Raw genomic sequence first — 14085 nt, forward strand, 5'->3', positions numbered from 1 at the left:
AGATGCAGTGGCAGATTTTTTTTTTGCAGGTTGCATGACTAAGGAGCAACCTGTTGGGTGGTGAGTTTTATTGAGCGTGTATAGTAAAAAAAAAGATATTAAAGAAGCTTTTGTCTAGCATATAGTATAGAGCATGATGTCACCTGGGTATAGAGTTTTCCAGATGCACAAAAGTGTGCGTGAGACCGCGCGCTACCTTTTTAAGTAGTTGTGATATCGCGATACCTTTTTGGTTCTTCTTACTCTTCATTTTTATGCATGGATGTTCGATTTAAGTGTTCGTGGGATTGCGCTTGGAGATCTATATGACAAACACAACAAGAAACGGTTTTGTGCTCGGGTTGTTAACGAGAGAGGGGGTGGACGAGGAGAATCGGTCGAGGTTGCATGGGATCTGGTGCAGTGTTCAGCTTGATATGTATAGTCTCGGATGATTTCATTTAGGAATGTGGGTAAGCGAAAGAAAACCGTAAACTAATGCAAGGCGAGAGAGTGCAAATGAGATGATCGATGGGGAGTAAAATTAATAAAAGTGTAATTGATTAAACATTTTAAATTTTTGGTTAAACTGTTTTTTTCATATTTTTCATAAATCATATTAATGAAAAATATCTAACAAAAGGTGCCATACCCGAGTGATGGCTCAAGTGTTGGAGCTGTTCCATAGATGATTCCCTGTGTTCCCACGTCATTGAGCAGAGTAACCATATAAATATTATAAGTGTTTTTCGCTCATGGGAGGGGTGGTCATTTTGCTTTTATTTTTATGTTTTACAAGTAATTGAAATCAAGCTTTGAGCAGATGAGCAAACAACAGCAGTAATTTTTTTCATGCGATCATATTAATTTATTTTTATTGATGATACTATGCTTGACGGTGCCAAGTCTTTCGCTTAATCGTATTATCTCACTAACTTAATTCATGCTTCTGTAGTATAGGATCGATTCTGGGAACACGTCTCTAGTTTTTTTTTTTTTTTTTTTTTGAATACCGGGATCTAACCCTAATTAGTATAATTCATTTAATTTTTGTTGTTTTTAAATGCTTCTATATAACATGAAATCATATAAGATGTTTCTATATCGTATCCCATCCATTGATTCTTTCGATTGAAATATCAAATTGCAGAATACAGTTTCATCAGTTGCCCTAGATGTGGATCCTGACTATTACTACATACTTCGTTATATTGTTCTACGACCTGTAATGCTTCTGGAACGCACTAGGCGTTGATTTAACTAACTGTTGCTCGATAACTATGCCTTAACCGGCTGATCTAAGACAGGCACATATTGATTTTAATTATTTTCATTTTATTGTTGGCCTCAACAGCATGCTTCTTCATGGACCAAACAATGTTCAATTTCAAATAAAACAAAGATAATCCATCCATTAAAAATAAATCCAAAGCATATCTGAAATACTGGATTCATCGATATCAATAATTGCTCTTCGTTGATAAATCATAAAAAGACAAGCATTAAAATAATTAACCTTCTGCAGACTACAATATTTATCTAACCCTAATATTGGATCAATTATATAATTATATTGTATTGCATTACATATCGAAATTAAAAGTAAGCGGATGAAGCAGTGGAAGCAACAACAATACATAACATTATATGCATTTATTTTTTATACAGGTTATTTCTCATTAAGCATGGCTTCATTTAGATGAGGTTCCATTTCATTGTTTGTCCTGTTAGTTATACATCATACTTTACATTTACATCCTTACATTATTGTAAGGAGAGAATATCAAGTATAATTAGAGATAAAAATATAAATTTGCTTAATATAACATTGAAATTTCAGTGTTACATCCACCTCATATTGTGAGCTGAGGAAACAAAGAGCTGGATCTTATTATGTGTAAAATATTTACTATTTTCATTGCATAATATCAACTATTCTATCCATATAAATTTATATTCACTATTTCATATTTAATGTTCTGATTTATTTCATTTCTCCATTACATATATTTTCATTGTATAAATAAATACTGGGTTGGGAGGGAGCATCAGGGTATCATTTGACCTGAAACTGGACGATGGAGTGGTATGACAACCGGAGTCTAGGAGGGAATAAACACTATCATTTTCTTTATCCTGCCGATTCGATGGTGGTGGTGTGAATTCTACTTCAACAGTTTCAGTGAGATTGACGCGCTCTTCTTTACAAACCATCCTGTAGGAAGCTTAATAAGTATTGCGGATTGTGTTATTCGATTTGTTGGATCGTATCGTTGGAAGGAGATTCTTAAATTCCCGTGGATTTCGCGTAAGTGTCTCTGCTTACGGGTCCGCCCCTCCGTTTTTGGTTCTTCATACAGCGATATTGTGAATTCAGATCGGTAGCTCAAATTGATCTTGGAGCTGCATACAAGACAAGATCTTTGAAGGGATGGTGGCTACCTTACATACATACATACCATTCAAGAAGCGAGTCGATATCCATCTGAAGAGCGCAACAATCGACCATGGAGGTTATCAGGCCGAAGAATTTCAGGTCATCAGCGAACATGTACTTCGGTGATCTGATGAGTTCGCACAGATCGTTAACAAACAGCACGAAAAGTAATGATCCCAAATGACTTCCTTGGGGAACCCCGGAAGTAATTGAGAACGTTTCAGATGAGGTTCCACCGAGGCGTACAAAATTCCAATGCTCAGACAAGTACGATTCAATCCATTGAGTAAGCCACTGAGGGAATCCCATGCGTTTTTCAACTGCCAGTGCATGCGGCACTTTGTCGAATGCTTTAGAAAAGTCGACATAAACTGCATCGACCTGTTGTCGCTTTTCAAGGCTGTCAACAAGAGAAGAAACGTAGCACATCAGGTTGGTTGTTGTTGACCGCTTCCTGACAAATCCATGCTGACTCTCTGATATCACATGTTGAACGTTACGATACAAAGAATCATGGACAAGACTCTCCAAGACAATTTTCGACGTCATTAACATTACCACTTTTATGAATGGGAGTGATGGCTGCAGTTTTCCATTTGTTGGAAAATATGCCCTTCAAAAGAAATCTGTTGAAGAGTATACTCACAGGCAAAGCGATTGACTCCGCACACCGATTGATGAAGAAAGGTGACAGACGATCTGGACCAGCTCCTTTCGAAGTGTCGATAGAAACCAGCTTAGCAAAAACATCTTGCCGAGAGAAATTGTAGACGGTCACGTTCAAGTCGTAGTGCGGCAAATTGCTCAAGTACGATTCAGTCAAAGGTGGTCGGTTATTACTTTCCACACTTTGAAAGAACGCCGAGAACAGATTTGCAGATTCTGATGGAGATTCAGCTGCCTCACCTTGGTAACGAAGATGTCGAGGCATTCCGTTGGAGCGCTTACGGGTCTTCACATATTGCCAGAATTGTTGGGGGTCCTGTTTCAAACTTGCTTCAGTACGATGAATGTAGCAGCGAAAGCATTGTGCATGCAAAGAGTTATATTCGCTCTCTAAGTCACGCAGCTCAGCCTTATGCTGTTCATTCCTAGACCGAAAGTAACGCTTCCTAGCCCTGCGTAGACGATTTCGCAACCGTTGCAGTTCATTGTTCCACCATGGTTGTTTCTTCCTGTGGGTGTCGATCCGTTGTTTTAGAGGCACAACTTCGCTGATGATTCCATAAAGCCTGTCGTAGAATATCGATACCGCTTCGTCGACACTGCAACCAATTAGAAGATTCACCCTTGCGACGTATGAAATCATTGAGCTCAAAACTGCAAAATCACATCGCTTGAAGTCAAAATCTAACGGATCAGTTGCTCGGGAAATTTCACATTCGCTTGAAGTTTCAATCACAAGCACCAATGGTTTATGATGTTCATCAACACGCAGTAGCGGTGCCGGGGGCTCCACAAGCTCGAGTACATGGAAAACCAAATCTAGTATCCTTCCATTCGCATTACCATAATGATTCAACTGATGCAGACCATTAGCGATGAACGATTCAACCACAGTGAACTCCTGCTCAGAAGACGTATTTGTAGGTAGCAAACATCGCAATTCATCATCATGGTCCCAATTCAAGAAGGGTAGATTGTAGTCACCAACAACAACAACCAAACCACGATCACCCGCTTGATCCATCAGTCTTTAAACACGTGAACAGTGCTGTTCATACAATGCATTGTCGCTGTTGGGAGGGAGATAAATACAACAGATGAAGAGTTCAAATGTAGGCAGCTTTTATTTTTTTTTTCCTTTTGGTTTGTTTTTTCCGTCGATCTTGTTTTCCGTGCTGAGCACCAATGCTACCGACGTGCCAGGAAGGCAGCTCCTACACCTGGACCCTACCTATCGACCCATCAACTCATGAACCGGGGACCAACGGCTTTACTTCCCATCCGAAGGAAAACGTGATCAGAGATGTTATGCCTCAGAACATCCCAGCGGCGCCGACTGGGATTGAACCCAGGCCTGCTGGGGTGAGAGGTAATCACGCTTACCACTACACCACCGGCACCGTTAAATGTAGGCAGCTTGATCCGAACGATTATTTGCTCCAGACACTCGGTACCAGCAATCGAAACAGCGGCACTGTTCAATGCATTACGGACGCCGACCAAAACACCACCACCTCGTCGAAATTGGCTTGTTGTGGCGTTGCGATCACAGCGATAGATTGTATAGTTGTGTGATAATTCAGAATTTGAAATATCAGCACCGAGCCAGGTTTCGGTGAAAGCTATCACATCGTAGTCAGATTGGGATAGTGCTAGCAGTACTTGGTTTGTTTTGGTGCGTAGCCCACGTACATTCTGGTAGTACAGCGTGGACGTACACTGTATATTGTTAGTGAATTGCTGCTGTCTATCAGTGGAGTCTGGATGTAAAGGAGTGGTTGTGTTTCGGGACTGTGTTGTTGTGGTTATTGCCATATCAGTTGAACAGCTGATCATCTGTGAGGCTGCACCGATATCTAGGGCGCCCAGTGAACTACTGTGTTGTGGGTCCAAAGCGAAAAATAGGCCGATCCGACGATGATTGCTTGGAATCGAATGGACGAAATACCTTTCCTTTACAGTGATAAATATTCAATGTGTTATGTCTGTTTGTCTGTGACAAAACGTTGAATGAAAAAAAGCCGCAAGGTCAAAAGCTCGAAGAAACAAAAGGTCGGATGGACAAAAGGTCAAATGGACAAAAGATCGAAGAAACAAAAGGTCGAATGGACAAAAGGTCGAATGGACAAAAGGTAGAATGGACAAAAGGTAGAATGGACAAAAGGTAGAATGGACAAAAGGTCGAATGGACAAAAGGTCGAATGGACAAAAGGTCGAATGGACAAAAGATCGAATGGACAAAAGGTCGAATGGACAAAAGGTCAAATGTACAATTGGTCGAATAGTTCATAAGGGACAAAAGGTCAAATGGACAACTGGACCACACGTCGAATGGAAAAAACGTCGAATGGACAAAATTTTGAATAGACAAAAGGTCGATTGGACAAAAGTAGTTCGAATGGGAATAAGGTTGAATTGTTCAAAGAAGGCAAAAGGTTAAATGACTCAAAGAGGGACAAAAAGTCGAATGGCTTATGAGGAACAACAAGTCGAATAGACTAAACGTCGAATGGTGAAAAAAGGTTGAATGATTCAAAGAGGTCGAATAATTACAAGGTAGGCAAAAGGTATAATGGACAAATGGTCGAATCGTTCTTTCTTATAACCTCTGGTTGAATCCTCGGGAACAGTATTGGAGTGACTTTATTAGGTTTTTTAAACAAGCTGATGTTGAACAAAACGTTTTTTCCAGTTTATTGCAGCTTGAATGGTTTTTTTTTTTGCTATTCCTATCCGTAGTCACGCTAACAATGTAAGTTAGTTCCCAGTCAGTACCTTCGGGATTTTCTGAGACATAAATACTTTGATCACGCCTTGGTCCCCGGTCCATGAGTTGATGGGTCGATAGGTAGGGTTCAGGTGTGTAAACAGCCTACCTGGCATTAGTAGCATTGGTACTCAGTGCGGTTAACAAGATTGACGTAAAACAAATCAAGGAAAAACAAATTATTCCTTTTTATCTTCACTATTGGTTTGTAATGTAAGCAAACAAAATCGATTTTGATTATTAGTAATTTAATATTCAACGTAACGATAAGTCTTAAGTCTAACAAGTATTCTTTCCTATATTTGCCATCTGGTCAAGCGGGCTTCACAACCAAATTTACCACCATTCGACCTTTTGTCCCTCTTTGAGTCATTCACATTTTTTTTACTTCATTCAAACTTTGGACCCGCTTTGAATCATTCGACCTTTTGTCCATTCGACCTTTTGTCTATTCATCATCTGTTCATTCAACCTTTTGTTCCCTTTATCACCATTCGACTTTTTGTCCATTAGACCTTTTCTCCATCCGACCTTTTGTCCATTCGACCTTTTGTCCTACAATCCGTAAAACGACGCCCTTTCAGATGATGTACAGTTGTGTTCGATAAAATAGCAGCGCATGTCGATTTTCATACAAAATGGTCAACTTTGACATGATATAACTTTGTTAACTTATGATCAATTGAGCTGAAACGTTCGCCAAAGAACTACAAATATGTTCAATTTTACGATTACAAAATATTAAATTTTTTGAAGCACCTGCCGGAAAGTGAGACACCAGGAAAAATTGTTCAAAATAATAGCAGTACTAATAATTTTCATTTCAGCTTAATTTTGAGATTTTAAAATTTTTCATTTCTCAAAATTCTAACAATCCCCACCCAATTAACAAATGAACATAATAGTTAAAAATGTTTGAAATATTTGCAGCACGTAAACCAGCCGTGGTTCATCTCTGATATTAATTGCTGATTTTGACGTAGGACTACGTCTTTCGGGAAGATGGGGGTATACTTTTTGAAAACCGACAGATGAAATTATGAAAGATTTTGAACGTTAATAACTTAGCTGCCCCTGGACCAATTTCAAAAATTTTATCACCAATCGATCAGAAACATTTCTACGCGTCGATAAAAATGCTCTTGACTGTTGATTTTCAAATTGAAACTATTGAAAAAGTGGTAAATTTCAAGCATTGTCCAAAAGCTTCAAAATAACTAACAAATCCACCAATTACGTACATGTATATGCTGATTCCCCAACACAGTCACCAGAGAATGGTTCCTAGATGAAACAAGTCGAAGTGACATTCGCCTCCGATCTTCGGGCGTGTACGAATAGGGAGGATGCACTTGCGGAACATTTTGCTGCCAATTCAGCCACACGCCCCCAACGACCACACAAAATGCTCTCGCTATTCTCCATGGATTTTTTTTTCCGTGCTGAGCACCAATGCTACCCACATCTGGACCCTACCTATCGACCTATCAACTCATGAACCGGGGACCAACGGCTTTACTTCCCTTCCGAAGGAAGGCGTGATCAGAGATGTTATGCCTCAGAACATCCCAGTGGTACCGACTGGGATTGAACCCAGGTAATTACGCTTACCTGAGTGAGAGGTAATTACGCTTACCACTACACCACCGGTACCGCTGCTCTCCACAGTTGTAATCCTGTAACCAACCTTGGAAGCAGGGGATACTCTATATACATTCTATTATAACTCTTTTCTGAAATGACTTCTAACTTTTCAGGGCCACCAATGTTACGTTGGTGATAAGTTTTAACCTTCGAAACCATACAGAGTGCGTTTCTGTCGCTTCAGAGCGTAGACGACATCCATAGCCTTGATGGTTTTGCGCTTGGCGTGTTCAGTACAGGTGATGGCATCAAGGATTTTGCTAGGAACACCTTCAGTACACCTCAGGTTTCTTTTCGTAGATATAACCGGAAATACCGCACTCTACGGTTTCGAGGGTTAAAACTTATCACCAACGTAACAAAACGGCCCTTTTCAGGGCCACCAAGTTCATTTCAGAAAAGGGTTAGAATAGAATTTATATAGAGTAACCCATGATTCACCCATTCAATTTGTCACTAAATACATCAAAATGATACAAAAATCAAATAATTTGTTTGGGAAATAAATTATGTTCTATTTGTAGTCTTATCGGTGGGTTAAATTTATTCCGTTTCACTTTCATAAACTGAGAAACCCTCATCGTTGCATTCTCCTGCTGCGCGACATCTTCGAAATCATCCGAACCGTTAAGTAATACAGAGTAGATACACGCAGCTAAAAGCACGTAATAATTCAATAAGAAACACTTATGAATTTTAGCCATAATAAATGAGTGTGAATTTTATGAAAAATAATGTTGACAAAAAAAAAACGATAAATCGGAGCAAACTGGAACTGGAAAATAGACGTTGAGGTTAGGGGGCCTATGTGTTGACCCACTCGTATTTCAACGCTTGGAAGTATGAAATGGTTAAAGGCTTATAAGAGCTACCTCATGTTACCCGAAAATCATTCATAAGTCACGCTTATGAAATTCATATAAGTTGTTCATAAGTCGAGCCTTATGCAATTGTTAGGTCTATTTGCCTCAGTGTAGAGTATAGACTTAAAGTACAGAGAGTACAAACGGAGAGGAGCCAGTGTCGCTTCTTGATAGCAAACTACTCATGATGGGAGGAGTCTGTGTACTTTACCGGCGTGTTCAAAAAGAAAGGCAATCAAAATTTCATTTGTAACAAGCATGAGGCATGTAACAACAAGTGTGTTGGTGAGTTCTTTGGCGTGAATGTTCCCGAAAAGTACAGTATTTTGCTATAAGCAAATGCAAAACAAACAAATTTATTGACAGATTTGGGTAAATTTTGACCTGTTTGATGCTACTGGAAGGTATGCTGGTCACAAATGCCATGCTTAACTGATTTCCTGCGCAAGTGATATGTATAAACGCGAATAACCACGTGGTCCAGTGATTATAGCAAAGCTTGCCGTAAAGAAACCATCACAGTTCAGGGCCACTACAACTTTCTACAAAAGAGTTGAGTTATGAAATTCACTTAATTCCAAAATAATCACCCCTATTCTGTATTTCGCTTCGAACGAAATTCTCATACAAAAAAATATTTTTTTGTATGAGGATTTCGTTCGAAACGAAATACAGAATAGGGGTGAATATCCGAAACAACAAACTAGAAAATCGAACAAAAATTTCGTATTCCTACGTTAACAATGCGGTCGTGTCTTGTACACGACCCTCCAACTTTTTTTTAGCATTCAAATACTATAAAGAACATGTACATGAAACACAAATTAAAGATCTGTAAGATATAGTGTTTTTATATCAATATAAAACCGCAGCTACTTCCTGGGACACCCTATATAAGTCACCATCTCTAATCAAAACCATCGTCAACACTCACCTGGCATTGTGGCAGCTCGACGTGCTCCTCCGGTCGTTGCGCCTTCCAGCCGAGCAGCGGTGGTATGCAAACCAGCGCCGACATGATCCACACGGCCGCGATCATAAACGCAGCCCGGGCCGGGGTCCGAGATTTGAGATACTCGATGGCCTTCGTAATGCTCCAGTATCGATCCAGCGAGATCAGACACAGGTTCATAATCGACGAAGTGCACAGCAGAACGTCCATGGCCGAGTGTATGTCGCACCACCAGTTTCCGAAGACCCAGTAACCCATCAGTTCATTGGCCAGCGAAAAGGGCATGATCAGCAGCCCTAGGAAGAAGTCCGCCACCGCCAGGGATGCTATGAACCAATTTTGGATGTTTTTGAGCGCCTTCTCGGTGGCAATTGCTATGATCACCAGCATGTTACCGACTACGATGACTATAATTAGTATTGTCACGATAATTGAAGCGAAGATTATGTGCGGCAGTGTGTATCCGCTCGGGAAGCCGTGTAAGATAGTCCGATTGTCACCCGTGGCCAAAACTCCACCCAGCGTATCATTCAGGGCGTTCGTAGCCAACCCGTGAACGAGGCCCGACAGCGAAGAGTTTCCACCGACGATGGCCAGGAAATCCTCTTGCGAGATGTTACCGGCCGCTACCAGGGGGTAATCCATTGTAACGTTAGTTCTTTGCGCTGCACTACTGTTGCTTGTCACACTGCTAACCTAGAGTGGCTTTCGGAATTCCTTGCCTAATTGTCTGTCAAAGCATCCGCTGTCCCGATGGCGGTGGTGTAATTGGCTGGTCCCACATGGTGTTGTATTTCGTCAAATTGATACGACTTCTTCCGATTCGCTTATTTGATTATTGCACTTAAATCGAGTATCAGTGTTCCTTACTGTGCGGATTTTAAAAGAAACTTTACGTATAGACACAATTACGCTAAAATATTTCTACAAGCGATACTTCACGCACACATGATCCGATAGATATCCTTTAGTTTAGAGAGTCTTACCAATACACCACTTCTGTACATAAAAGCATAGATTTTCCATTGCTAGAATTTAAATCAACAGCCGGCTTCTGGTGTGCTCACGTATATGATTATTGATAAGTAATTTTAAGTTGAATACTTGTTTGATTTTCTCCTTTATTTGTATGCGTAGTTGCTACTATTTCATACCTAAGAGCAACATATTTTTAAAATACCCGTTTTACTCCGAAATTCCGATTTTCCGGCTGAAATTTTTGCTCCTCTCGGCCTCCCAGGGGAATCGGCTTGTAAAAATTTGCGATGTCAAACAGCAAAAAACACACACACTTTTGGAATTTTAACTCCTTAAAATTTACACCACTAACGAACGAAAACACTCAAGAAAACGTAAGACGACGAAGTTGTCAGACTGCCGTACGACACTGTCAGTTTGTTCTTCTACTACGCTACTGTGGCCTGGCTACAAAGACTAGTTGCTGCTGGAGTTGCCACTTGATAGTGGCCCATGGTGGCCACTTTTTTCTTTCGTCTTCGACGCTTCTTCCGGCGCACGGCCGACCTAGCGTTGAGCGTAGTGGTCCGGATGGTTGTGGCCGACAGTGGAACTAGTCGTTGACGACGGCGGCGAGCGATGCTCGATTGATGGTTGATGATCCCGGCGGGGATTCTCGGCTGGCGCACGATGGCAACAACCGACTCGGCCGACAGGTGCAGTCTGCTGCAGGGCTAGACGTGACGGGTGGTGGTACTGGGGGTGGAGCTGGTTGCCACGTGCCGTGTACGAAAGTATCCGTCGTGTGCGATGTGAAGGCGTTGTGGAGGATGAGAGCGATCTGGAATGGAAATAGAATAGAGAAGAGGCCAATTAGATTCCAGTACGACCACCAGCTGCTCAAGTGGAGGCAAATCTTTGCTGGTCTGCTCGGAGTAGCAATTATAGGAAATGATATATATTTTGACTTTTATTCCATCCTGAAAATGATTTGAAAATAATAAGGCGTGCACGTATCTTTCACGAATCATCAATTATTAACTAAGAAATAATATTTCAATTTTTTTAATCTGCATTTACGAACCAAACCGAGTGTTTGGAAATCAAATTAGTGCGTAAAAAAAACTCGTTAGGGGCTGTTCATTAGCTACGTAGCCAGTTTTTTGGGATGTTTGCACTCCCTCCCCCTGCGTAGACAATTGACAAAACATTTTTTTTATGTATGGGCCGTGGATAATTGCCACCCCCCCCCCTCCCCCTAAACTTTCGACGTAGTTTATGAACAGACCCTTACTTGTGATTTACTTCGTAACAAAAGTTTGTTGAAAATATTGTCAAATACCCCACAATATGGGTATTTTTTTATCGGAGTGACATGTAGGAAACGAAAATACATGTGTGACGTCATTTTGAATTCCAAGATTGGGGATTCCGGTTACAAAAAACAGAAAAAAATACTGTCAAATACCCAACAATATGGATATTTTTGGAATCTTACTGATGCAGATGGATTGGAAACCTATGTCTTACATCATTTTGAAAATGAAGATGGCGGCTGCCGGTTACAAAATAACTGAAAAATACTGTAAAATACCCAAAAACACAGTGGGATGAAATGAAAAAGTAGGACATTACCTTTTTCGACGAAACTATGGAGAGAAGAATTTTAGAATGTTTCTTCATTGTTTGATTAGTTGAACTAAAATAAAAAAATAACTTATAGATGTAGTATCAGATCAAATCAAGGCCCACTTTGATCAAATTTACAGAGCAATAAATTTTAAAGATGTTCCGAATCATCTGGTGACAACTTGGAGCCAATGATCAGCTGATATGTCAGCAAACACCATTTTCCCACATCGCATATAAATAATAAATAGAAAAATCATGGCCTACTTCATCAAATTTACGAAGCAATACATTTTACGGACCATTTCGAGCCAATGTCCAGCGAATATATCAGAAATCACCATTTAACTACATTTCATATAGTTGCAGCCATAGAGCAAGGCATACGTTGATCAAATTTACACAGCAATCAATTTTACGGATGTTCCGGATCTACCACCTCCGATTTCACTCATGATCAAAAGCTTTCTTGCCCCAAGGGTAAGATTTATTGAGGGAGAAGAAATACTACAAAGTTGGAGATGCTTGACGCGACATATCAGACTTAAAGTGGATAGATTTGAATATGAAAGTATAGAGATGATACTTCCGTTAGAAAACGGCAGTGTGAAACTTGTACAGGGGTTACTCAAAATAACTAGGATAGGCAAATTTTTGGTCAATTTGGAGTGTTGTAACTTCGTCAAATATGATCCGATTTTAAATCTTCCAAGAGCATTTGACTGGAAAACTAATATTGTTCTACGGTGTAGCCGAAAATATTCCTGGTCACCGGATACCGGAGATATTCCGAGTTTCCGGAGGGCTTGTCTAACTTGCTAAATTTTTGGTGAAATATTATATATGATGCTGGTTAAATATATATATTTTTAGTAAATACAACGAAAGAAGAACCATTTTTTAAGCGAATCATATGCCAAGAACTAAAATCGGCATATAATCAACCGAGATATGGCAATTCCCTGGAATCGGTTCTGGTGAAGGGTTCTGAATGCGGGCAGATCATTTAATCACTCAAAACATGCCGTGAGACAGCTCTTTCTTCATGGTTTCTCGTCAATAGACTTTCGATAAACTTTAAATGCATCATTGACCACATTGGACACTCTCGGAACATCCAGTATGCCCCCGGGGGAACCTGGAGCAGAGGACAATTTCATTTTTACACCAAAACATGCCGTGCGACAGCTCATTCTTCATGGTTTTTCAAGAATAGGCTTTCCATAAACTTCAAATGAATCATTGACCACATTGGCCGCTCTTGGAATCACGGGATATCCCCGAGGGATCCTGTAGCAGGAGTCAATTGCGTTTTTACACCAATACATGCCGTGCGACAGCTTTTTCTGCAAGCTTTTTCATGAATATTCTTTCTGTAGACTTAAAGTGAATCATTTACCACATTGGCCGCTCTCGGGACCTCCGGTTTGCCCCCGGGAGAACCTGGAGCAGGGGACAATTCCATTTTTACACCAAAACATGCCGTGCGACAGCTCATTCTTCATGATTTTTCATGAATAGGCATTCATTAAACTTCAAATGGATCAGTGACCACATTGGCTGCTCTCGGAATCACGAGATACCCCCGGGGGGAACCTGTAATAGGGGGCAATTGCTATTTTACTCAAAAACATGCCGTGCGACAGTTCTTTCTTCATGGACTTTCATGAATATGCTTTCTATAGACTTAAACTGAATCATTGACCACATTGGCCGCTCTCGGAACTACTGGATACCTCCGGGGGAACTTGTAGCAGGGAACAATTTCGTTTTAACTCAAAAACATGCCGTGTGACAGCTCTGTCTTCATGGATTTTCATGAATATGCTTTCTATAGAATTGAAGTGGATCATTGGCCACATTGACCTTTCCAGAGTCACTGGAATGCCCTGGGGGGAACCTGTAGTAGGATGCAATCACATTTTTACACAAAACAATGCCATTGGGGAGCTCATTCTGGAACCAGCAGATGCCCCAAAATAACGTTTTGGTGGCGTACACATCAGTAAAATCTGAAGCATGTCGACGAATAAATCCGAGTGCAGAAAATGCTTCGGCGCTTATAATAGCTACATGTTCGTTAAACTTCAATTTTGAGTCAATAGTAACGCCCAGATCACAAATCGATAGAACTCGCTCCAGTATGACGGATTCCATTTTAAATTGATGGACAATGGGCCTGGTGCGTCGC

At 40.5% G+C, this 14085-nt stretch overlaps 1 protein-coding gene across 1 annotated transcript; it reads right to left on the reverse strand.

Moving 5' to 3' along the window:
• Positions 1 to 9263: 9263 nt before the first annotated feature.
• Positions 9264 to 10658, reverse strand: LOC135708232 (alpha-2 adrenergic receptor-like). The gene has a single exon (XM_065230229.1). The coding sequence runs from the start codon at positions 9951 to 9953 to the stop codon at positions 9264 to 9266; it is 690 nt and encodes a 229-aa protein (XP_065086301.1). The 5' UTR covers positions 9954 to 10658.
• Positions 10659 to 14085: the final 3427 nt, after the last annotated feature.

Source organism: Ochlerotatus camptorhynchus, unplaced genomic scaffold (assembly GCF_037179485.1).
Source record: "Ochlerotatus camptorhynchus isolate MF236.1 unplaced genomic scaffold, CSIRO-AGI_Acam_v1.1 ptg000328l, whole genome shotgun sequence".
In the NCBI taxonomy this organism is placed as follows: Eukaryota; Metazoa; Arthropoda; class Insecta; order Diptera; family Culicidae; genus Ochlerotatus; species Ochlerotatus camptorhynchus.

Coding starts and splice junctions, on each gene's coding strand:
- LOC135708232 (XM_065230229.1), bottom strand. CDS start 9,953: ATGGATTACCCCCTGGTAGCGGCCGGTAACATCTCGCAAGAGGATTTC.